Source organism: Eumetopias jubatus, unplaced genomic scaffold (genome assembly GCF_037043125.1).
Source record: "Eumetopias jubatus isolate StellerSeaLion01/CBP00866 unplaced genomic scaffold, mEumJub1_p1.0 scaffold_5, whole genome shotgun sequence".
Lineage (NCBI taxonomy): Eukaryota > Metazoa > Chordata > Mammalia > Carnivora > Otariidae > Eumetopias > Eumetopias jubatus.
The window spans coordinates 59,760,977-59,786,585 of NW_028274811.1; the positions used below are offsets into that span (position 1 = coordinate 59,760,977).

The 25,609-nt window shown below is 42.5% G+C and overlaps 1 protein-coding gene across 1 annotated transcript; it reads left to right on the plus strand.

The window, feature by feature from the left end:
• The first annotated feature begins 7,158 nt into the window (after nt 1-7,158).
• Nucleotides 7,159-25,211, plus strand: LOC114217614 (betaine--homocysteine S-methyltransferase 1). The gene is made up of 8 exons (XM_028114526.2): nt 7,159-7,191; nt 9,131-9,263; nt 14,439-14,557; nt 15,881-16,072; nt 16,441-16,588; nt 20,526-20,708; nt 22,276-22,504; nt 25,025-25,211. Exons 1-8 carry the CDS (start codon nt 7,159-7,161, stop codon nt 25,209-25,211), a joined length of 1,224 nt encoding a protein of 407 aa, XP_027970327.1.
• Nucleotides 25,212-25,609: the final 398 nt, after the last annotated feature.

Here is a 25,609-nt window from a genome sequence, read left to right on the forward strand (position 1 = left end):
TACAGGGCTCTCACAACCCTGAGATCATGACCTGAGCCAAAATCAAAAGTCAGTGGTTTAACTAACTGAGCCAGCCAGGCACCCAAGCACCCAGCTCTTTAAAACCTCACTATGGGGATTTCTGAAAGCAGACTTGGTAAGATGGAAAAGAATAACTTCCCTCTGTCATCCCCAGAGGAAGACTGTTGGACACGCAAAGAAAAGAAGCAAGATCAGATTCATTTTATTTCAGAAGGAAATAAGACTAGATGGGTGGGCTGTTCCTAGATTTAACTTCTTTAGGGCTTTCTGCTTTCTGTGGCATAACAAACCAACCCCAGAACCATCTGACCCAACATGGGATGAAGGTGAAGGGATTATCCCTAGAAAGCAGCAATTTGAAGGAAAAAGGGAAGGAAGAGGGAAAATTCCAAGGGATGGCCATGAAAGGAGTAGAGGAGGAGCTCTGGAGGCCAAGGTCACCAGGTGAGAGGGGGCATTCCTCTGTCAATCACTTGCTGCTTAATTTCTTCTGGCTGGTTCAACAAGTATTTATTGAAGAGCCAGGCACTATGCTTTCATCTAACAATTATTACTTACACCTAGAAATAAATAATAGACTTTCCATTAATTGTTGAAAAATAAGCGAAAAGAATAGCAAGTGCAAAAACATCATGTGTTTAGAACTTGTATATTCCTGCACTATATATAAATTATCTAATTCGGTGAGTAAACTGAACTTCCCCTTCTCCCATCTACAGCCCAAATCTTCTCCAGGTAACATGCAGTGGGAACGACATAAAGCCCAAGCCCAGCCCGGAGGGGCAAGAATGAAACGAAGGCCAGAGTAGGCCTTCTAAAATGTATGTCAGTTGAGTGTGGGCTATACTTAGTGACTGGCTTCCAAAGAATAAAGAATAGAAAGGGGAAAACAGTCAGTACTGTTTTCTTCTATTCTTTATTCCAAAGAATAAAGAATAGAAAGGGGAAAACAGGAAAAACCGGGTAGACCCACCTGAACCAAATGACCAGGTTAGCATCACATGCTCAGGTGGATATCAGGCGGCCCTGATACAATGCAAGGAGAAAGGCCCTTCACTTCTTTAGTATTTTTTCCCCAGATCCACTGCCCCACTCTAATCATAAGGAAAATAGCAGACAAATCTAGACCGAGGGATAGTTTACAAAATACCTGATCAGTACTCCCCAAAATTGTCAAGGTCATGAAAAGCCAGGAAATATTGAGAAACAGTCACGGCTGAAAAGACCTGAAGGGGACATTAAGAACTAAATGCCATGTGGTATCCTGGATCGGATTCTGGGACAGAGAAAGGACATTAATGGAAAAACTGGTGAAAACTTTTTAAAGCCTGGAGTTGAGTTAATGGGACTATACCAATGTTGGTTTCTCAGTTTTGAGAAAAGCACCACAGTAAGGTAAGGTAGTATCTTCAGGGGAAACTGAAACTGGGTGAGGCAGCCTGCTTTTAGAAATCTTCATAGCGGGGCGCCTGGGTGGCTCAGCCGTTAAGCGTCTGCCTTCGGCTCAGGTCATGATCTCAGGGTCCTGGGATCGAGCCCCGCATCGGGCTCCCCGCTCCGCGGGAAGCCTGCTTCTCCCTCTCCCACTCCCCCTGCTTGTGTTCCCTCTCTCACTGTGTCTCTCTCTGTCAAATAAATAAGAATTCTAAAAAAAAAAAAAAAAAAAAAAAAAATCCTCGTAGCTAAGTTCTCAAGAGCTGTGTGCTCGGGACGCCTGGGCTGCTCAGTTGGTTGAGCCTCTGCCTTCAGCTCAGGTCGTGATCCCAGGGTCCTGGGATTAAGTCCCGCATCGGGCTCCCTGCTCAGCGGGTAGTCTGCTTCTCCCTCTCCCTCTGCCGATGCTCCCCCCTGCTTGCTCCCCCTGCTTGTGCTCTCTCTCTGACAAATAAATAAATAAAATCTTAAAAAAAGAGCTGTGTGCTCCTATTAGGACCTATGTTGAGGAGGAGAAGATGAACTATCTGTGCAACTTTTCTATAAACCTAAAGCTATTTCAAAATAAAAACCATTATTTTTCAAAAAGAAAGAAAAAACATAATGGTAGGAAAAATCCTCCCACGGCCCCCAGCTCATGCAGGGTAACTGCCAAGTCCTTACAGTGGCCTGTTGGCTCTGTCAAAAGGTGCGACACCCTTCCTGGAATGACCTACTCCCCATCCCTGCTTTGTTTTTCTCCAGGGCATTATTTAACCTTTCCTGACATATACATAACTTAAGCCATTTTTTGTGTTGTCTTTCTCCTCTCCCTACCTGCACTCAGCAACACACACACACACACACACACACACACACACACACACCCAGAATGTAAACAACAGGGCAGCGAGAAATGTTGTCTCTTTTGTTCACCGGGGAGAATAAAGAAGGACTCGATAATTATTTGTTGAAGAAATTAATGAATGCATGAGTCAATCAATGTCTTCTCCCTGAAAACCCTTGACTCTAGAACTCTAGAACTCAGTTTTGATTGTTTTAAGTTCAAAACTAAAATGATTACATGGAGAAAGCAAATGAATATTGATGGTCCAAAGTTAACTAGTCTTCTAGATTTACTAGAGAGATATTTATTCAAATGTATGAAATAATGTAGGTAGAAAGCTGTTCATTTCCATTTTATCTGAAGTGGCAAAGTCTGGAAATAATGTTGCTACCCATCAACAGGGACAGGCTAAATAAATCCTGCTACATTATACAATAAAATATTAAGCCATTTAAAAAAAAGAGGAAGCTCCTTGCCTATTAATGTGAAATGATTGAGAAGATGTGTTAAGGGGAAAAAAAAAAGCAAGCAAAATAAAGACCAGGGTCTATGGTGCACTACTGGTTGGTTAAGTGGGGGGCAAAAATGTTTATACATATTTGTTGTATGTGCATATAATATTTCTGAATGGTCACAAAGGAACTGGAACGTCGGTGGACTGCAGCTTGGTGCCACGAGGAACAGGATGCCCTTTTTAAATTTTTGAATTTTGGACCAAGTAAACATCTTACCTATTTTAATTAACTCATTAATTAAAATGAAATTACCTTTTAAAAAAATGGATCTACACATTATGCAATGCTGATCTAACAGTCATTTAAAAATAAAATGAAACTGACACCCTGAAATAGCGTTTTAATTTTTTTTATTGTTTATTCTAGATCATGCTGGTATAGCTAATCTCATTAACAATTCATGACCTTTTGAATTTGGGGTTCCGTTTGTATATAATAAGTACTGAATTTATTTTTCAAAATGGATTACTTTTATAATAAGAAAACAATTAGAGTTAATTCTGTCTGCCTGAATCATTCCCCACCACCAGTAAAAAGACTGTATTCAAAATCTGGACTGGCCTCTTTTAGATTTTTTTAGTTTATTTAGTTCATTGGACTTTTTGTGGGATACACAAAAGTCCAAGCAGCTGTTTTATGTCATTTTTATTTTTGTTGTTAATTTTTTATTCGAGTATAAGATACATACACAAAACAGTACATATGTTGTAAGTGTACAGCTTAGTGAATATTCATAAGCTGAACACACTTACGTGCATAGCGCTAAGATAAAAAAATAGACTATTATCAGCATCCCAAAAGTACACCATTCCCTCCTCATCACTCTCCCCTCCCCCTAGGGTCATCAATAATGTGACTTCTAAGAGGATAGCTTAGTGTTGCCTGTTTTTGTACGTCATATAACTATAATCTTACAGGATTGCCCTTTTGTGTCTGGCTTCTCTAACTCAACACTGTTTGTGAGCTTCATCCATATCGTCACATGTGGTTATAAGTGAACTATTTCGCATTGGGTACAGCACTCCCTTGTGTAACTATGTCACAATTCATTGATCTATTCTATCGCTGATGGGCGTTTGAGTACTTTTCGGTTTGGGCCATTTAAGAACGTCCTATAAATGTCTTCTGAGGAATGCTCACACATGTTTCCACCAGGAGTAGAACTGCTTGACAGAGATATGTGTAGCTCTAAAAGACACTGGCCAAACATTGTTTTCTAAACAGTTGTGCCAATTTATGCTCCCACCAGCAGCAATGAGAGTTCCAGTCACTGCTCATCCTCCCCAACATCTCATATTTTCCATTTCAGCTATTCTGTTGCATGTGTACTGGTACCATTGGAAGCAGGTTTCTGAAAGTACCAGATTTTTTCCAAAATTCTTTAAGCTGGGTAAGTTATAAAAAAGTTGAAGTGGAATTTAGAGAACCTTATTTTTTTATGGATGCCCTTTTTTACTCTTTGGGGTTCTTATTATATGCATATGTTAAGTTGAAAAATATATATGTTCCTATATTCTTGAGGTTCAGAAGCTGGTGGGTGATGCCAATTTTGCTATTTAGAAATATGTTATTATTTTTCTATATCAACTGAGGGCTGTGTACTGGTAAGAATCTTAAAATAGACTAAAGTCAAGGACCAGTTGACTCCAAAGAAGGTGTTTGAAACACTGTATGAATGAAACATTTTAAGGTTTATCGAATAAATAAATGGGGTTTTAAGCAGAGCAAAGCACCAGTAGAAAACAGAATGACAACCTCCATTTGAAGGTTATAAAACTGAAGACTCAGGCTTGGATCTCCAGCTCTAACCCTCCTTCTTCTCTTCAGGATTTACTTAACCCCAAACAGCTGTGTAAGAGGCCAAAGACTTCAGTGTTATGAACTCGGTCATCTCATTGCTCTAGCAGAGAACAGAGAACATGGGCAGCCTCCCAAGAACAGCTATTACAAAATTCACTCCCCAGGTGGTATGCAAGTGAACTTAGTCCTTTGGGAATGGGGCAAAGGAAGTTTAGAAGTCACACTGATAACTGCTCTAGCTTTCTGACTTCATATTCTTGAGTGCAAAGTGGGGGAGCCTACTTCACAGAGTAGTGAGGGGTAAACAATGCTGTGTATGTAAAAGGCCTAATATAGTGCCTCGCACATAGTAAACAGTGAACTGTGGATATTATTATCTATTGTGGAACTACTAGGTGACTGAATTCTGTTTAATGGCCCTAACTGGGATGGGGGTGGGGAGGTATGATAGCAAACTGAGAAGCTGTGGAAAAAACAAAAATATTTCAACTGCCCATAAATTATTTTGGAAAAGTTAGAGGTGGACAAGTGTCTAAATAACTAAAACTTCCTATATTTAAATACAAATCCTGGGTGGCTCAGTTGGTAGAGCGACTGCCTTTGGCTCAGGTCATGATCCCGGAGTCCTGGGATCAAGTCCCACATCAGGCTCCCGGCTCAGCGGGGAGCCTGCTTCTTCCCTCTGACCTTCTCCCCTCTCATGCTGTTTCTCTCTCTCTCTCTCTCAAATAAATAAAATCTTTAAAATAAATTAAATAAATAAATAAATACAAATCCTCATCTATACATGTATACACTTAGATATGCGTAGAGTTCCTCTGGAAGAATAGGGAATAATGGTTACCTCCTGGGAGGAGCAGCTGGGGAAAGACTTTTTAAAATTTTGCCATGTGTCTGTATTATCTACTAAAAATTCACAATTCATTTTTAAATTAAATGTTAATGCTTTAAAATCTCTCCTAAGTTTTGCTAAATTTAGAACGGTGAAATTGAGAATGTCTGCGTTCCGCTTTTACTGTCAGAGCCCTGATACCGCCCCCTAGCGCCTGGTACCCACCACTACATCTACTCCCTGCCGCCACCGCGGGGCTCACTCTGAACCTGCTCTTTTCTCCAATACTCATCAGGGTACAACTATTAAGTACTCAGTGCATTAACTAAACTTTTAGCTACTTAGACAGTCCATTGCTTTAATGGTCGAAAAAGCATTGGGAAGGATGACATTACCTCATTCCTCATTCTTGCCGGGCAACTGAAACATTACATTATTTAAATTACAACATATGCATCCATCATTCTTACATTTTTTTTTCCCATTTTCAACTTGACAGTTATCACAACCAAAAGGACTTTTCTATTTTCTCAGTTGTATCTCGAGTGCACATCTTAAAAACTAAATTTCTATTAATTCATCATTTGCTACAGTAATCTCCTTCTTTGCATATGTTGAAATGGAAGCTACTGTTGCACGTACAAAATTTCCTTGTGTGCTTTTATTTGGGTAAACGGTTCTGAACTCTGTTTCAAGATTTCTAGTTTTCCTCTAGGATACTTACTGTCATGTTGTAGATTTTTTAAAGTAATGTTTTTTATTATTTTAAAATCTATGTGTTCTCATTGTAAACATATTTTGGAAAATACAGTAAAATATAATGAAGTAAGAGCAAGCCCTAATTCCACCATCGTCAGATAACTACTATCAACATTTCTAACTATTTCCTTCCAGTTTTTCTGATGCCTCTAGGTTTTTACACAGTTTTTGAACTGAATTTTGAAGTGTCTAAGGTCTATTTCCACTATGATATATAGATGTTAGAAGTCTGTCCTGGTTAAATATTGCAAAGCTATTCTTACAAGAAACTACTGTGTTATTAGAAACTGCACCGCATTTTTGGATATAAGGGCAGATGGTCATTTTGAACATACCCACTAATTCAGAGTTCCTATCAGACCCTTCTGTAAATGCTACATTTGTATGTCGTTGCACAATTACTGGATGTATTTCACCGAGATCACACTTCAGACTGAAGTTCTTTCAGGGCATCGCCTCCTCATTCAATAACCTTGTATCCTGGCCTTTAACAAATATTTGTGCATGAATGGAATTCTTAGGGGCCTCCTCTGGTGTCTTAAGTGGGTAATGGTGCATGATTCCAGACAAGAGAGAGGTAAATCAGGGTCGGGACCCCTTTATGCGGTGGGGGGTGGGGGGGAGATTCCGTGCGTAGGTAAGGTAGAAACCTGAGCGAGTGGCAACCTCATTATTATTTTTTTCTTATTTTACTTGTCTTGTGTGTTCACCGATTGGAGAGAACAGTCCCGATCATCTCCGCAGGGCAAAGTTCCCAACTAGCCGCCAGGCCTCAATAAAAAACGCTGGGGAGGCGTGTTCCCGCGCAAAGCGCGCATTGGACGCGCCAAGGCTGGGGAAACCCACCCCGCGCTCAGCACACGGTATAAAGAGCCTGGCCGCGGCGGTGAGGCAGCTCCAGGCTTCGCTCGGGGTAACGCTCACCTCGTCGGTCCGCATCCGTACCTAGTATCCGTCTGGACACCTCGAAGATGGCACCCGTTGGGGGCAAAAAGGCCAAGAGGGTGAGTCTGCGGGGGGACCCGAGGGCATTCTCCATCTCAGCGGGGGCTCTGAGTCTCGGCCCACCGGTCCCACACCCCAGCCTCAGGAAGTGCAGAGGGGTCCTCGGAGCCTGGTTGTGACCAGAAGGTGCTCTCATAACTTCTCGGCAGGACTCCAAGGTGCCTCTGAGCTCCCGCCAACACCCCTGCCCATAGCCCGAGCGCGCCCTAGATCTACGTGACCCCGGACTCGAGGACACCCCCAGAACTCCAAGACGCCCAACATCTGAGTCCCGCACCCCAACACGAGAGCACTCCCCGAGAAGTGCGGCTCCTAGACCCAAACGCACGACTTTTCTCCCCCACAGCGGTGGGACGAGGGGCGCCTTTGGGCGCGCCCCAACCACCCCGCGTCTGTGCCTGCGCTGCCATGCGCGCCCCTTTGCGCCCTCCGTGGGCCGGCCAGGGAGGCGCGCGGCCCGGGCTCCGACCGTTTCCCGCCCCCGCCCCGACGGGTGCAGCGGAATCCGGAATCCCGGGGCCGCCTCCCTGCCCGGTTCTGGCGTGCAAGCTTCCCAGTCCCGCCGCGGCAACAAGGCTAACCCGTTGGTTGGGCCTTGGTACGTTTTCGCCCACAGTTTGGTTTCTGCGATCACAACAAAATGTACCATTCAATCCGGGGGGGGGGGGGGGGGCAGTGAACGGGCCCAGGGGCTGTAAGATATTGAAGTAAGGGCTGTTAATAAGATTTAAAAACCAAAAACCAGCAGCTCCAGCACCTGATTAATGACACTCGTATCTCTTCCCTAGTTGGAATGAGTGTTTCAGTCCAGACTAGATTGGGGGGTGGATGGATGGATGGAAGGATGGATGGATAGACGGATGGAGCAGACAGACAGACTGACCGCCAGACTATGGTTGGGCTGGTGGGAAAAGAGGCATGGACGGAGGAGGGAATATACTTGACCCCGGGGTGTCAAAGTGCCGTGCCCCTGCCTGGCTGACAGAGGCCCCCAGGGAGACAACCGGAGTCAAGGACAACTGTAAGGACTGCTTATCCATAGAATAAGAAGACTAGCTTTCACCATTTTAGAATGTGTGCTTAAGTATGCATTTGAAGCTAAACAATAAAACCTTTTCTTTTTTTTTTAATTTTTTATTGTTATGTTAATCACCATATATTACATCATTAGTTTTTGATAAAACCTTTTCTTTTACTCCTTCTGTAGATATTTCTTCAAAGATAACATTCTCCCACCATATTCTTTATTTTTTTTATTTTTTTTAAAGATTTTATTTATTTATTTGAGAGAGAGAGAATGAGAGATAGAGAGCACGAGACGGAAGAGGGTCAGAGGGAGAAGCAGACTCCCTGCTGAGCAGGGAGCCCAATGTGGGACTCGATGCTGGGACTCCAGGATCATGACCTGAGCCACCCAGGTGCCCGCCCACCATATTCTTTAAAATACTTTAATGTGTTCTGGGGCACCTGGGTGGCTCAGTTGGTTAAGCTTCCCACTCTTGATTTCCACTCAGGTCATGACCTCAGAGTTGTGAGATCAGGCCCTATATTGGGCTCTGCGCTGGGTGTGGAGCCTGCTTGGGATTCTCTCTTTCCTTTTCCTTCTGCCCCTCCCTGCTCATGCTTTCTCTAAATAGATAAATTAAAAAACCTTTTTTAAAAAATTTAAATAAAAAATAAAGTAAATTTTTAAATTCTTTAATATGTTCGGAAAGACCCCCACCCCCAGCACATGTATACACACATGTTCATTATGTGAAATGAAAATTGAAATTCTGATTGTTTGCCTTATAGTCATGAATTTATAAATACATGTACTTTCTGAGAATTCTGAAGAAATCCTACTTCTCAAGAATATGATAGCAAAAGTACTAAAAATAGAAAATTGTCTTAAAAACTCAAGTAACTCCTTTCCTTCCCCCTCATCTATAATTTTAGGGCATTCTAGAACGGTTAAACTCTGGAGAAGTTGTGATTGGAGATGGAGGGTTTGTCTTTGCACTCGAGAAGAGGGGCTACGTGAAGGCAGGCCCCTGGACTCCAGAAGCTGCTGTGGAACATCCAGAAGCAGGTTGGTGCATAGCTCTATTCTAAGTTCTCATAAAAGAGCACTGCAATGATGGTCTAGGAGCATACCATCAAACAGATACATTTACGGTACACTTCCCAACATCTATTATTGCCTGCTGGGCACTGTGCTAGGTATGTAAGGACAGATTCACATGTTGGATGATCACAGTGGCCCTCCCTGTTGCTGTCACCCATATTTACCTCTTGGTTCCTGCCCTTCACTGTAGGTGAGTCTAGAAGCTGGCTCGCTGCCTTCCTCTCTGCCCTTCCCTCCCTCACCTCTCTAGAGGACCTTGATGTCCGTGCAGATGGTCTATCCAGGACTCTTCCAGTCAGTGCCTTGATCTCCTCCTCATCTCCAACTGAACTTTTCCTCCATCCTCCACCTCAGCAACCCACTCCTAGACCTTGCCATCACCACTGTCTACTTCTGAAATCTTGATTACAAGGACCCCACTCTCTGACCACCACCTTCTATCTTTTCTGCTCACTCTAATTCTCCCACTCCTCAACCTCATCAAGATTTTCAGTCCTTCATCCCTTCCGTGTTAGCATTTCTTATCCATTCTCTCCCCATATGGTCATCGTACATCCTTACCTACAGTATGAATCACTGTCTTGTAGATAGGACCTCCTCTGTTGTCCATTTGCCAACTAGTTAAATCCACTCTATACTCATCCATCCTATTTAAATTCAACTGTCTACCTACCTTGCACCTGTATCCACACACCATATTCTCACTTTACTTTTTTGACCACAAATCTTTTATACTGAAGTGCCAAGAGGGGTTGTTGGGATGGCACATGAGGGAGATAATGCCGTCTTACAAGGCTTCTGTATCAGCCTAAACCAAGTAGGAAGCATTAATCTTTAAAAGGGAGAAATGGGCCACTTCTGCAGGCCCAGAGAGTTCAAGGGGGATCCAGGTTTTTGAGGTTCATGAGTGACTCCACCCATATGCCTTCATCCCAATCTCAGGGACCCAATTCTTCCTAATCAGGCCCTGGCTTTGGCAATAAAAGGCTTGCCTGGTTGAGAATTCAACCTCTCTGACTCTCTGCTCCCTGTATAATTTAGTCCGGGGCCAGATCCTCAGCTTTTTCTGCTCACTAGCTACAAGAGGTGAGTTTCTTTATATGCCACCCGGGAGACCATCAGACTTCCATACTTTGCCTTAAATTGGTGATGAATCACCCTTAACCTTTCATTGTCTTTCTCTAGTACGTTGGTTGTACCCAATAATAGCCATCTGATTCTAAAGTCCTTATAATTACTGTTGCCTCTGAACCTCTGAAACAGCTGAGATACTGCACCAGCTAGTACATTCCTGCCTAAGGGCATCTCATTCCAGGTCACCACGGATGAAAGTTTTCAAACAGTTGTACTCCTAGAGCATGCGGGGAGCTCTATCACCCATCATGAGGTAGTTGCTCATGACCAGCCAGCCAGAAGTGGAGATTTGTGCTCAGGAGTTTTAACGGGGAGTGCACTTATGAAATAGCACCTCGAAGGGAGTAGGGGAAGCAGGATTGGGCAGGGGGAGGCGTTACACTGTGATGCAGTTGTTAGAGACGACTTGGCCAGTCCCTCAGGAAGCTCTGGAGGGGGACAGGCCCTTCAGAGTAGTCCCACATCGAGGCAAGGGAGCTGGATCTTTGCTCTCTTCCTACCAAGAGACCAAGCATTGCATGCAAACTATCAACTCTCCCCTTTCCCAGGAGAGGGCTTAGCCCTTTGCAAGGAAGCTCCCTTTGGCCCAGGGCACTTCCTAGAGAAGGTCTCAGCCCACAGCCATCGGTGGCCAACACTGTGAAAGCAGCTGACTCTTTCAGAGGAAACTGGAGGAAGTTCTTGGGAATATTATACAAGTTGAACAGTTGTCTTTAATGTTTATTAAAGAGCATATTTCAGTGAACTCAGTGATAAAGGCCAGAAACTAACAAAGCACATAAATTGACAGTACAGGTTTAAGATTAAGCAAACAGATTCTGAATCCAGACTAATTGAATCAAATTTTGACAGCCACTAGGCTGTGTGGCTCTGGGGAAATTACTCAGCTTCTCTGGGACTCAGTTTCCTCTTCTATAAAACTGAGATAATATTGACATCTACCTCGTAGGATTGTTATGAGATTTAAATAAGTTATATGTAGAATCGTTAAAATACTGCCTGATGCATGTACACTACAATTATTAACTATTATTAAATTCATTGTTTCTTCTCTTGGTGGTATCTTGGTTGTACTCATCCATTTCTGCTAGAGAAGTACAGAAATTTTGTGTTCAAATCATACTACCCCTAAATCATATTCAAAGTAAAAGAACTATAGTCATATATAGCCATGTATATAGCCTGGCAAATATACACAACTTTTATATTTCCAAATAAAAGTAGAAATAACGGGAGGGGGGTGGGAGGATGGGTTAGCCTGGTGATGGGTATTAAGGAGGGCACGTTCTGCTTGGAGCACTGGGTGTCATACGCAAACAATGAATCATGGAACACTACATCAAAAACTAATGATGTAATGTATGGTGACTAACATAACATAATAAAAAAAAAAGTAGAAATAATACTGTGTTCTGCCCAAAAGAAGGAAAGAAAGAGAGAAAGAGAGAAAGGAAGGGAGGGAGGGAGGAAGGAAGGAAGGGGAAAAGAGAGAATTCAGTAGGCTTGGAAGCTAAAAGAGCACTAGTCTTCAAATTTTCATTGCACGAGCAGTTTGTTAAAAATTATAGATTCCCAGCCTTCTCTTAGAGATTTGGATTCATTAGGTCTGTGAGTGGGTCGAGGAACCCACATATTTATAACTGTCCCCGGGTGATAGCAAGGTGAACCACACTCTGAGAAGCATTGCATTAAAGGGCTTTAAGGAATGCAATAGAATAATTAAGATCCAAGAATGAGGATTTAAAATGTATCTGCAATTTGTTTCTTAAGGTCTGCTTGCTGGGTTAAACTCAGCGAAATATTTCTTGGGTGAAACTGGTATTAACAATAAGCTACCTTGGTGGAAACTCTGCCATGTAAATAAAATAAGACTGTTATTTAAACACAAGCTTCAATCTTACAAGTCACATTTTTTTAAAGTTACACATTGGAGGAGCTCAAGAGAAACTGCTCTGATATTGATTTTGACTTTCTTAATACAGAAACAGCACATTTATCTCCTGGCCATCTGTTTCTTGAGTATTTGGGGCTTATTTGAGTGCACTAATTCTCCTACTAAAGTCTATGTCAGAAGTTGTGGTTCTTGCACCCAGTGGAATCAGCATAGAATTCAGCAAAGAATTAAGGTTGCTGGATCTGGGAGGGGAGGTTTGGGGGAATCTGAATTCATATTCATTGCGCCCAGGTGAGTCTAAGTTGGGTCACACTTGAGAAGCACTGCAGCTTTAAGAAGCATGGTAGAATAATCAAATTGATTAAGATCAAGGAGTTGGGCCACTACCCTCTGGGAAAATCTGATAAAAGGGTGTAAAATGCCATGTAAAACGTACATATGCACAATTTGCACACCATTCCACGGTTTTTTAACAGTCTCTGGAAATCCACCCAAGGACCAGCTGGGTGGACTTCCTGTTCAGAAACCATTTCCTCCTAGTGTATGGGGACCTCATCAATAGGCCCTTCACACTGCTCCAACCACCAAAGCTCTGTGTTTGATCGATGAACAGAGGCTCCAAATAAAATGTCTTTAATAGGTTCTGTTGCTAATTAAAACAAGTTTGAAGCTTCCTCATTAGGCATGCTTTTAAGTTCCCTCTCAGAACTAGAGATTCCATGCTTAGAAACCCATTTTCTGGGGCGCCTGGGTGGCTCAGTCATTAAGCGTCTGCTTTTGGCTCAGGTCATGATCCCAGGGTCCTAGGATCGAGCCCCGCATCGGGTTCCCTGCTCGGCAGGAGGTCTGCTTCTCCCTCTCCCACTCCCCCTTGCTTGTGTTCCCTCTCTCGCTGTCAAATAAATAAATAAAATCTTAAAAAAAAAAAACCATTTTCTGAAATTCAGACGATTCTTGGCCTCACTGATTTAATCATTTAAAAACCACACTGAGCTTCCTATGTTCTCTGCACTGTACTAGGCCCCCAGGATGCAAAGGTACCAGGCTAAAGGGCTAGGAATTCCAGTGTCCCAAAAATTTCCGAGCCTCTAATGTAGTTACTCCCAAATCTTTGGCTTTGAAAGGCCACTAAAATTTCAAAATAGATTTCAGGGGCTGATACAGGATTGCTGATTTCTTACTTTGTGCAGTTAATTCTCCTGAAAAAAACGAACACCTAAGTCTCCCTAGAATTTCATAAAAAGAGCATTTTCCCAGTCCCTCGGAATCGTGGTTCTCAGCAAAATGGAAGATAAAAATCAGCTTCCAACTAAATTAGAATATCTGTGGATTTTACCCCAACATCCATTATTTTTAAAAAGCTTACAGGTTGCCTAATGCGCAACCAGAGTTTAGGACCACTATTTTAGAGCAAAGGATAATCCCTTAAATTGAATATAATTGGTTATGTGGGGGGGGAAATGCCCCATCGTATTTTCTTTAGCCTGTGAAAACTTTGCCATTTGACACTTATCCATGGACCTCTGCTTAGGAGCCTTGTTCTAGTTCTTATTCCACTCTACTACCAGAATTATCTTTCAAATACACAGAGCTAATCACATCATTCAATTGTTTACGGAGTGCTGGTGTTTCCCCATACCTGTGGTCTGAAGCCTAGACTCCTTGAGATGATGTGCTAGGGCCACTTGTACTCTGCAGCCCAGCCTCCTCTCCAACTGCATCTCCTACTACTTCTCTGATACATCCTCAACCCCACCTGCGGCACCCCCAAATGCCAAGCCTATTGCTGCCTCCTTCTTTTTGTTCAAACCCTTCCCTCAGTAGGGAATGCTTTTCCCCACCTTTGCCCAGCAAAAACATTAAATGATTCCTCCCCTGTGGACCTCCCTCCCTCTTCCCTTCACCCCACATCCATGGTAGAAATAATCTCTTCTTCGTAGCAAGAGCCCCCAGATCTACCTCTCATTCGCTCTCAGGATGTGCAAGTGCCAAGCAAAGAATGATATTTTGATAAGCAGATACTTTCATATCTGTTTATCTGGTAGCCTTTTGAAAGCATCATGGGTTATAAACTGATAGTAATTAATACCTTTCCTCATTCAATCTCCCAGTTCGCCAGCTTCATCGAGAGTTCCTCAGAGCTGGATCCAACGTCATGCAAACCTTCACCTTTTATGCAAGTGAAGACAAGCTGGAGAACAGGGGAAACTATGTTGCAGAGAAAATATCTGTGAGTAAAGCCATATCTGGCATTTTTAGAAGGGCATAGTAGACACACATGTCATCACCAAAGTTCTCATAGAGAAAAATGTTGAGTTTTTAGATACTACAGAAATGAGATATGTGTGATACAGGATTGCTGATTTCTTATGTTGTGCAGTTAATTCTCCTGACAAAAACGAACACCTGCTAAATCTCACTAGCATTTTATAAAAAGAACATTTTCCCAGTCACTCAGAATGTAGTTTTTAGATAATATAGAAATATGTGTGAATAACTCTTTTATTTTATTTTATTTTATTTTATTATGTTACGTTAAACACCATACTTTACTGTGTGAATAACTCTTTGAGGTTTTAGCTGGAGTCCCCCAAATTGACAGAAAGGCATTTAATGAAGCATATCGAAGAAGATATAGTTAATGATTAATGATTCTCCCAGTCTCCTAAGTTGCTGAGTGGGTATCCTTACAAATTCTTACATCCTTACAGTTTTTTAATGTGAGACAATGTAGGAGAAAGGTCAAAGGCACAAGGAAGGGCACAGTGACCCCGGAAACTTCCTGACTCAGCTATCAACTGTGTCATGTTGGGCAAACCATTTACCTACGCCATCAAAGTGACAATTTCTCAATCCCTATGATGAAAAAGAAGTTTGTTGTTTGTTTTTGTTTTTAAATGGGCTCCACGCCTAGCATGGAACCCAATGCAGGGCTTGAATTCACAACCATGAGATCGAGACCTGAGCTGAGATCAGGAGTCAGATGCTTAACTGGCTGGGCCACCCAGGCACCCCAAAACAAGGGAGTCTAAAATTCCATAAGTCTGTGTGAACTACAGCACTGGGGTTTATCGAAGACAAGTGTCAGTTTTTAATGTCTAAGTAATTAGAAAATACCGTGCGATACATTTATCCATTAAGAAAATACATAATGACAAAAATTCATGAATTCTGTAGTCATTTTAATTACATTTTATTCTTGTTGATCTTAAGAGCAAATCATCATCATCACCACCACTATTTGCTAGGTATTCTTCTAAGTGCAGCTTAGGCACTGGAAGATACCAGATCCTTTTATGTAAAGATTTTTATCCTCTCACAGAGCTTTGGTATGTAATATCCTAGATACCATCATCATTTAGTGTTTTCATTACTATTATTGGTGGTGGTGTTACTGCAATTGCTCAGCTTGGTAAATTGAACTATTCTATCACTGTCATCTTCTAGAATAATCTCTCTATGGTAACATCCAACTGAGATGTGGACATTTGAATAATAATTTGGTTTCAATTCTGTGTGAAAATGTAGATATATCCCATTTCACCCATTTTAGGGGCAGAAAGTCAATGAAGCTGCTTGTGACATTGCCCGGCAAGTGGCTGATGAGGGAGACGCTTTGGTGGCAGGAGGCGTGAGTCAAACACCTTCATACCTTAGTTGCAAGAGAGAAACTGAAGTTAAAAAAGTATTTCAGCAACAGTTAGAGGTCTTTATGAAGAAGAACGTGGACTTCTTGATTGCCGAGGTAAACAAAGATATGACCAAAGATGAGACATACGCACTTAGTACATTTTCTCTACCTTGTGCTTTCATGAGGAGGATGTGAAATTAGTTGCCAATCATGGCTAGTAAATATCTAGTTTTAAAATCTTTTTTCCAATTTAGGGCTTCTACTGAATTTGATTCAGTTAATCTACTGAAGTGTTCTTCAAACCTTTTGACTGCAATTCACAGTAATCACCCTTCTATTCCATTTTAAAAAAATGCTAATAGGTCACAACTCAAAGTTTGAAGACCACTCATCTAGTGATAATTTTTAAGCACTAAAATAAGTTTTCTAATCATTTGGGGAGAAACAAGATAAAAAAGTATGTTAACCTGATCTTATTTCAGTATTTCGAGCATGTTGAAGAGGCTGTGTGGGCAGTGGAAGCCTTGAAAACATCTGGGAAACCTGTGGCAGCAACCATGTGCATCGGCCCAGAGGGAGATTTGCATGGCGTGAGCCCCGGCGAGTGTGCAGTGCGCCTGGTTAAAGCAGGTAATGATGGATTTTGACCAGTTTGCAGTTAGTGAGTCTTTTAAAAACTACATACAAATGTAGGTCCACCTATGAATCATTATATACTACTTTTGTTAAAAGGAAAACCATTAATGTGCTTTCCTAGGAGTGTTGATAATATCATTATTGACTCCTAAAGAGAAAAAAGTAAAATAAAGAAAAAAATATACACATACAGGGCGCCTGGGTGGCTCAGATGGTTGAGCGTCTGCCTTTGGCTCAGGTCATGATCCCAGGGTCCTGGGATTGAGTCCTGCATCGGGCTCCCTGCTCCTTGGGAGCCTGCTTCTCCCTCTGCTTCTCTCTCTCTCTCTGTCTCTCATGAATAAATAAATAAAATATTTAAAGAGAAAAAAACAAAGAAAAATATACACACACATATACCAGCCTTTTGAAAGGGGCAACTGGACCTATGCTGAAGGTGTAACACCTAGAAATGGGAAGAATTTCGGTAAATCAAAAGGAGTATGAGGAAACAGTGTGTTTTATTTTAGCCTTAAGTTGAGGTCTTTAGACAATAACTTTTAAGTCAGTTGCCTTCTTTGCCAAAGTTTTTTCCCTTTTCATAAATTCCTGATATGCTTTGCTTTTTGTAGCTGGTATAATAAATTTAAAAATTTTTTTGGTATCAAATAGGGGCCATGTAATTTATCTTTTTAAATAATTTCCATTCCTGGGGCGCCTGGGTGGCTCAGTCGTTAAGCATCTGCCTTTGGCTCAGGTCATGATCCCAGGGTCCTGGGATCAAGCCCCACATCGGGCTCCTTGCTCAGTGGGAAGCCTGCCTCTCCCTCTCCCACTCCCCCTGCTTGTGTTCCCTCTCTCGCTGTGTTTCTCTCTGTCAAATAAATAAAATCTTAAAAAAAATAATAATTTCCATTCCTAACATTGTGTTTCATTTCAATTAGGGAAAACTCACAGACTATTTTCAAAGCTGCCTCATTTTTAATGCAAAGAGCTGCTCAGTGTCAGTGGAAGAGTCCAGCTCATTCTGTGGAACAGCGAGATTTTGATTGGCTATGTTTAATTTCTCATTGTTAGCCAACTCCTGATATTTCATGAAAGTCACTTAATATTTGTCATTAACAATAACACTTAGATTTAGGAATGAAAGTAAATAATCCTAACTTTTTACTGGAAATATAAAAATGTGGGGAGGGAAGAAGCAAGTTAACTTGTTTCAGAAAGATCAGAGGAGGCTTTCATCACCCCATTGTTAACCAGCAGAGATTCTTGGCCTGCATCAAGTTCTTCCCTGACTATTCCATTCAAGGTAGGTGGCCACAGTGTTTGACTTCACTGTACCCTATTTATATTCTTTGTAGCACTTGTCGCTTGTCTCATTTGTTTATCTCTTTAATGGCTGACTCACTAGACTATAAGATCAAAGAGGGCAGAGACTATGTCTATTTGGCTCAACTTTGAGCGCCCTGTGCCTAGCGCAGCACTTGGCACAAAATAGGTCCTCTCAATAAATATCTGCCTAATAAATCCAGTCCATCTTCCAATGCTAGCTCAAATTCTACCTCCACATTCCCTTACATGATCCTCCTTACCCCAAATGAACACGCCTTCCTCTCAGCAAATGTCAGATTTTCTACTTATACCACTCATTTGGAATATCCCCAGTTGACATTTTCTAATCTGTGAGAATGTTAGTAGAACGTTCTGTAGTGAAATACATTTAGAAAATTCTGTGTTAGGGGCCCCTGGGTGGCACAGTCCCGTAAGCAACCGACTGTTGGTTTTGGCTCAGGGTCGTGAGATGGAGCCCCACGTCAGGCTGAGATTCTCTCTCCTCCCTCTGTTCCTCCTGCTCATGTGTGCTCTCTCTCAAATAAATAAATAAATCTTAAAAAGAAATAAATAAAATGCTGTGTTAAACCAAGTTAAGCAGGTCTCTTTACAACAGAATTTCTCAGAACCTTAATGCTCACTTGGGCTGCACATATACTAAAATTGGAACAATACACAGAATTTCTCAGGCCTTTGACAGGTTTGTATATATTGGCAGTCTCCAAGAAAGGGACAAAGTAAATACCTACTTCCTAACTTAATTGATCATAGAGCCTTACTTTCACGGAGCAAACCTAGGGAAGCCCTGTGCTAAATTATGAAGTCCTTGGTGTCAGGGACTATGCCCTATATTTTTATTTTTCTATAGCCCCTTAGAAGGACCCTTATACCTAATAGACATCCAGTAAGTAGCCAACCTATGATTAATTCGTTAGTGTAATGAAGTCAAGCAAGGAAAGAGAAATGCTGGCAGCAGAACATCCAAAAAATAAAAAAAACAAAAGGGAAGGAGAAGAAGAAAGAAAAACGTAGTCAAAATCCAAGTGAAGATATTAACTGAGCTGTTGAATGTACAAGTCTGGAACCCAAAGGAAAGGTCCGGGTTAGAGAGAGAAGTTTGGAGAGTTCTTGATATAGTTCATACTGAGAGCCCTGAGACTGGAAAGGAAGTAGAGGTGAAGAAGAGAAGATGGCTCACGGGAATCCTGTGACACTGCAGGATTGAAAGTTTTAGTCGTGAGTGGGGGCTCAGCACCTAACATCCAAAGAAAGCAGCCAGCAAGGTGGGAGCAACACTCAGAGAGCATGAGACACCAAGAGAAGGGGAGTGTTGATGAAGGAAGGGATGGTCCAGCAGATTGAATGCTGCTGAAACATGGAGTAAGATAAGAACAGAGAATCAGCTACTGGCTTTGGCAAGATTGAGGTCACTGGTGCTCCTGACCAAAAACAAAACAAAACAAAACAAAAAAACCCAACAACAACAAGAAAAAACCTGATGCAGAAGAATTAACAGGAGGCAGGATTGGAACAAGAACAAAGGAGCAAATTGTACACCCAGCCCAGTGAGGACCGCTGAGATGCCTGCCACTGAACGCTGGATGCCATGACCTGTGGCATCGGCTTATCTGCTCCTGGAATCTGGATTAGGGATATTATTAAATTGGCCTGCTAAAAGGAAACATTGCTCCTCAAATGAGTGGTATGATAACCACGGGTGTAATCGAGCAGCTGGGAGTGCTGAAAAATTAGTATGAAAGACTGAAAAATTGACTTCTAATTTTTGCTTGCTACCAGCGGATGCTGAGGTAGCAAGAACAAGGCACAGCCCTGGCCCCAAGGAGTTAACAGTCTAGTAGGCAGAGAGATAAACAGGTAAGTTCAAACTGGTATAGTAAGTTCAAGTATGAAGACATGCACAGGTGCTGTGGGATCTGAGCTGATGCCCCCAGGGGCAAAAGGCAGAGAAGTGTTAATGAAGAATTTCTAAGAGAGCGGATGCCTGGGCTGAATTTTGAAGGACGAGTTATACTACCAGACAAGGAAAGAGCCTACATGAAAGCTCTGAGAGGTGGAAAGAGAATGGTGTACTGAGAAACCAGAAGTGCGGGACTATCAGAGACAGAATTTGGTAGTAGACACACCTCAGGACTAGGAGGCAGACTTTTATGTGTTCTCATGAGTTATGTATGACCTTATCGCACTAGAGGATCTCAAGTGGTCCAAGGTTAGGTTTGCAAGTTTGAATAGCCTTGAGACAGGGAAACCTGTGAGGGAGCCTTTGCTAGAATCATATCGGATGTGATGAGGCCTGAACTGGGAGACAGTGAAATAGAAAGGAAGAGGAGGCTGGATCTGCAGGGTGAGACTTGCAGAAGTGATACTGGGTTTGAGGAGCTCCGCTGGCTCGTGAGGTAGAGTGCCAGAAAGTTAGGATGGGGAGGTAGGGTAAAGTTGACAGGGAATGTCCCTAACCTGAATTCTTAGCTTTTGATCTCTATGCAGATATTTTAAAAAAATAACTTCAGGAGTGCCTGGGTGGCACAGTCGATTAAGGGAAGAGAACTGAGCCTACCTATCTGATGAATCCTTAAAGCTAAACTGTTCTTCCCACTTGCAGGAGCTTCCATTGTTGGCGTGAACTGCCATTTTGATCCTACAATTAGTTTACAAACAGTGAAGCTCATGAAAGAAGGCTTGGAGGCTGCCCGACTGAAAGCCCACCTGATGAGTCAGCCATTGGCCTACCACACTCCTGACTGCAACAAACAGGGATTTATCGATCTACCGGAATTCCCCTTTGGTAAGACAGACATTTTATAAATCATCTCAATGTCTTGATGTTTGACAAGTTTCCAAATCTATAGCCATAGAGCTTTCTCGTAGTAAAGAAATGGCAGTATGTCTCATCTCTTGCCCCCAGCTTCCCTCCCTACAGCCAAAAACTCCTTGATATTGGACAACAGTAGAGGGAAAAGATAGAACCAGCAAGCAAAAAAGACCCCTGAACCTTTTACCTGTAGTGTGGTAAAAAGGATGCCCTTCCAGGTGAGATCAGCAAAGATAGTGGCCCTGGTTCCAGCTCTGTTGCCAAATCATAAAACCTTAGTTCTTCTAGATCTTAATTTTCTCATCAGAAAAATTAAAAGGATAGACCAATTTATGTCCAAGACACTTTTCTCCTATCCTGAATGTTGCTCAGATACCGTAGAGTTTTGGGGGGAAGGGAAGATGCCATCACTGGGTCACTGCATAACAAAGCTGAACGAAGAGACCAAGCAGATGAAGTGAGGGTGGACTTGCAGTTTGGGAAAAGGGAGAAATCACGTTTGGGAAGTGGGGGTGAGTCTACCTGAAAATCAAGCCAGAGGGGGCCACAGCCTGGCCAGCCTCCTATTCCATTCTAAGGTCCTTAGATCATGTACTATATTTTATAGGGACCCTCAGAGAAATAAAATATTATAAAATAATGCCTCTAGAAGAACCGCGGAGGAATGGCAAGGCATTGGGTTTTTCCCATAGAACAAATTTTTGCAAAATTTAGGACTTTTAAACAATAAACAGTTATTATATCTGAGTTGCTGTGGGTCATGAATTTGGGAGCAGCCTAGCTGGACAGTTTTCGCTCAGGGTCCCTTACAAGGTTGCGGTCCAGATATTGGTCAGGTCTGTAGTCATCTGAAGGCCTGATGAGAGCTAGGGAGTCTACTTCCAAGCTCCCTTCGTTGGCTGTTGGGCATAGATGTTTGTTTCTTGCTGTCTGTTGACTGGAGGCCTCAGTCCCTTTGCTTATGGGCCTTCCCACTGTGATGCTTGAGTATTCTTACACCATGGCTGCTGTTCTAAGAATGAGACTGAGGCAGAAACCATAATGGCTTGTATAACCCAGCCTCAGAAGTCACTAACGATCCCTGCTGACATATTCTATTGGTCTCACAGACCAACCTCATATGAGAGGGGATGGGATCATTGGGAACCATCTTGAAGGTTGGTTACCACAGCATTTAATACTGGAAATGTAAACACAAATTACCTAATAGTTTTTAAAAGTTAAGAATTAGATGTTGACAACTTATTTAATTCCATTATTGAAAATTACATATTATGGCTGTTTATTTTGAATATTTAATTTTTTTTTTTAGATTTTATTTATTTATTTGACAGAGAGAGACACAGCAAGAGAGGGAACACAAGCAGGGGGAGTGGGAGAGGGAGAAGCAGGCTTCCCGTGGAGCAGGGAGCCCGATGCAGGGCTCGATTCCAGGACCCTGGGATCATGACCTGCGCCGAAGGCAGACACTTAACGACTGAGCCACCCAGGCGCCCCTTGAATATTATTTTAAATAAAGAATTCACTCCATTTATTATAGGACTGGAGCCCAGAGTTGCAACCAGATGGGATATTCAAAAATATGCCAGAGAGGCCTACAATCTGGGCATCAGGTACATTGGCGGGTGCTGTGGATTTGAGCCCTACCACATCAGGGCAATTGCAGAGGAGCTGGCCCCCGAAAGGGGCCTTTTGCCCCCAGCTTCGGAAAAGCATGGCAGCTGGGGAAGTGGTTTGGACATGCACACCAAACCATGGATTAGAGCAAGGTAAGAACTTTTCAACTATATTTGCCAAACCAAATCATTTCAATTGTGAATATGTCCAAGTGATGTTATAACAAAGAATATAGCTAATTTGCTGTGTGATGATACTCAGTTATCCCCCTTAAATTCTTTCACAGAGATATTTACAGAATAACCTTATGTAGTGAAATCTGGAGAAGGCTTTAAGATCTAGCATATAAATAATGCAAGTTGCAATGACATGTGATTTCATGCTCTGGGATAGTACCATGTGGTGGACCCTCAACAACACTGAATTAACTGGTTGTTAAGATTAAAGTAGAAGCTAAATAAAACAAATATTAACTAAGTGCCTGTTCCGTGCCAAGCACAATTCTTGGAGCTGGGAAGACAGTGGTGAATAAGATAGGTCTTTGCCCTCAGAGCTTACACTCCAGTTGGGAAGATGAACAATAAACAAACAGATTTTACATCAGGCAACATGCAGAGCACTTGGAAAATAAATGAAGAGCTGTCCAGAGAATCGCACAGTCTACTGGGGAAAATGGATAAGAAAGTCAATGGATTATACTGTAGTAACTGCTTTGGTAGAGGCACGGATTTAAAAAGTAACGAGAATGGCTATCTCTGCCTAACAGAAAGATATTTTTTTTAAGATTTTATTTATTTGAGAGAGAGAGAATGAGAGAACATGAGAGGGGGGAGGGTCAGAGGGAGAAGCAGACTCCCCGCTGAGCAGAGAGCCCCACGCGGGACTCGGTCCCGGGACTCCGGGACCATGACCTGAGCCGAAGGCAGTCACTCAGCCAACTGAGCCACCCAGGCGTCCCCAGAGAGACTTTTTTTTTTTTTAAGATTTCATTTATTTGGGGCGCCTGGGTGGCTCAGTTGGTTAAGCGACTGCCTTCGGCTCAGGTCATGATCCCGGAGTCCCGGGATCGAGTCCCACATCGGGCTCCCTGCTTGGCGGGAAGCCTGCTTCTCCCTCTCCCACTCTCCCTGCTTGTGTTCCCTCTTTTGCTGTCTCTCTCTCTGTTAACAAATAAATAAAATCTTTTTTTAAAAAAGATTTTATTTATTTATTTGAGAGAGAGAATGAGAGATAGAGAGCACGAGAGGGAAGAGGGTCAGAGGGAGAAACAGACTCCCCGCCAAGCAGGGAGCCCGATGTGGGACTCGATCCCGGGACCCTGGGATCATGACCTGAGCCGAAGGCAGACGCTTAACAACTGAGCCACCCAGGCACCCAGAAAGACATTTTAGAAGAAGGGATTTGGGGGGCTGTATTTTGAAGGGTTAACTAGCCACGAGATAAAGCAGAGGGTGAATGAAGGATGAACACCCAAGCAGAGGGAGCAGTTGCACTCTGTTCAGCACACTGACTCTGCACAACTCTATCAGACACTGTTGCGGATGCTGAGGTAGCAAGAACAAGGCACAGCCCTGGCCCCAAGGAGTTAACAGTCTAGTAGGCAGAGAGATAAACAGGTAAGTTCAAACTGGTATAGTAAGTTCAAGTATGAAGACATGCACAGGTGCTGTGGGATCTGAGCTGATGCCCCCAGGGGCAAAAGGCAGAGAAGTGTTAATGAAGAATTTCTAAGAGAGCGGATGCCTGGGCTGAATTTTGAAGGACGAGTTATACTACCAGACAAGGAAAGAGCCTACATGAAAGCTCTGAGAGGTGGAAAGAGAATGGTGTACTGAGAAACCAGAAGTGCGGGACTATCAGAGACAGAATTTGGTAGTAGACACACCTCAGGACTAGGAGGCAGACTTTTATGTGTTCTCATGAGTTATGTATGACCTTATCGCACTAGAGGATCTCAAGTGGTCCAAGGTTAGGTTTGCAAGTTTGAATAGCCTTGAGACAGGGAAACCTGTGAGGGAGCCTTTGCTAGAATCGTATCGGATGTGATGAGGCCTGAACTGGGAGACAGTGAAATAGAAAGGAAGAGGAGGCTGGATCTGCAGGGTGAGACTTGCAGAAGTGATACTGGGTTTGAGGAGCTCCGCTGGCTCGTGAGGTAGAGTGCCAGAAAGTTAGGATGGGGAGGTAGGGTAAAGTTGACAGGGAATGTCCCTAACCTGAATTCTTAGCTTTTGATCTCTATGCAGATATTTTAAAAAAATAATTTCAGGGGCGCCTGGGTGGTACAGTCGGTTAAGCATCCAACTCTTGGTTTCAGCTCAGATCGTGATCTCAGGGTGGTGAGATCTAGGCCCACATCAGGCTCTGTGCTCAGCATGGAGTCTGCTCGAGAGTCTCTCTCCCTCTCCCTCTGCCCCTCCCGCTCATGCTCTCTCTCTCTCTCTAAAATAAATACATAAATAATTAAAAATAAAAATTAAATTAAAAAAATAATTTCAAAATAATTTTAGACCGATAGATCCTGAAAAAAAGCTTTAGTCCATTAATAAATGTGTTTTAATGGATATCCTCTCAAGAGTCCAAAGACAGCTCTGTAGAGGTATTCTAGCCCAATGACACATAGACTCTGATACTCAGGAAGGAGTCTAATGTTGTGTGTTTTGTTCACCCAGGGCCAGGAAGGAATACTGGGAGAATCTTCGGATAGCCTCAGGCAGGCCATACAACCCTTCAATGTCAAAGCCCGACGCCTGGGGAGTGACCAAAGGAACAGCTGAGCTGATGCAGCAGAAAGAAGCCACAACTGAGCAGCAGCTGAAAGAGCTCTTCGAAAAACAGAAATTTAAATCTGCACAGTAGCCTCAAAGGAACCCATTTTTAGTTATTTCTATGTTTGGGCCACAGTTCCCAAAAATAAGGAAAAGATGGTTTAAAAGTAATGCTTATGTTAATGCCAGGCTACATATAAAATTGGTAGTAGCTAAACAAAACAGAACTACAAATAGCACTTGACAATTTTAAAAGTATATTTTAGAAATTTACTTAGAAGCAAAATAAGTAAGAAGTAAATCTTAAACAGGTTCCCTATACCACACATAAGGTATTAGGGAAATCACTGTGGCCAATGAGAAATAATTCAGATATTCATTCCCACTTTAGTTAGTTTGTAGGCTAGCAAGGAGGATGAGATGTGAGTTGACATGACAGAGACAGATAGAGTGCTATAGGAAAGTGACTTCCAAGTTGTTGAACATGAC

Coding starts and splice junctions, on each gene's coding strand:
- LOC114217614 (XM_028114526.2), top strand. CDS start 7,159: ATGGCACCCGTTGGGGGCAAAAAGGCCAAGAGG. Junction 16,073..16,440: donor TGGACTTCTTGATTGCCGAG/GTAAACAAAGAT, acceptor ATCTTATTTCAG/TATTTCGAGCATGTTGAAGA. Junction 22,505..25,024: donor AAACCATGGATTAGAGCAAG/GTAAGAACTTTT, acceptor TTGTTCACCCAG/GGCCAGGAAGGAATACTGGG.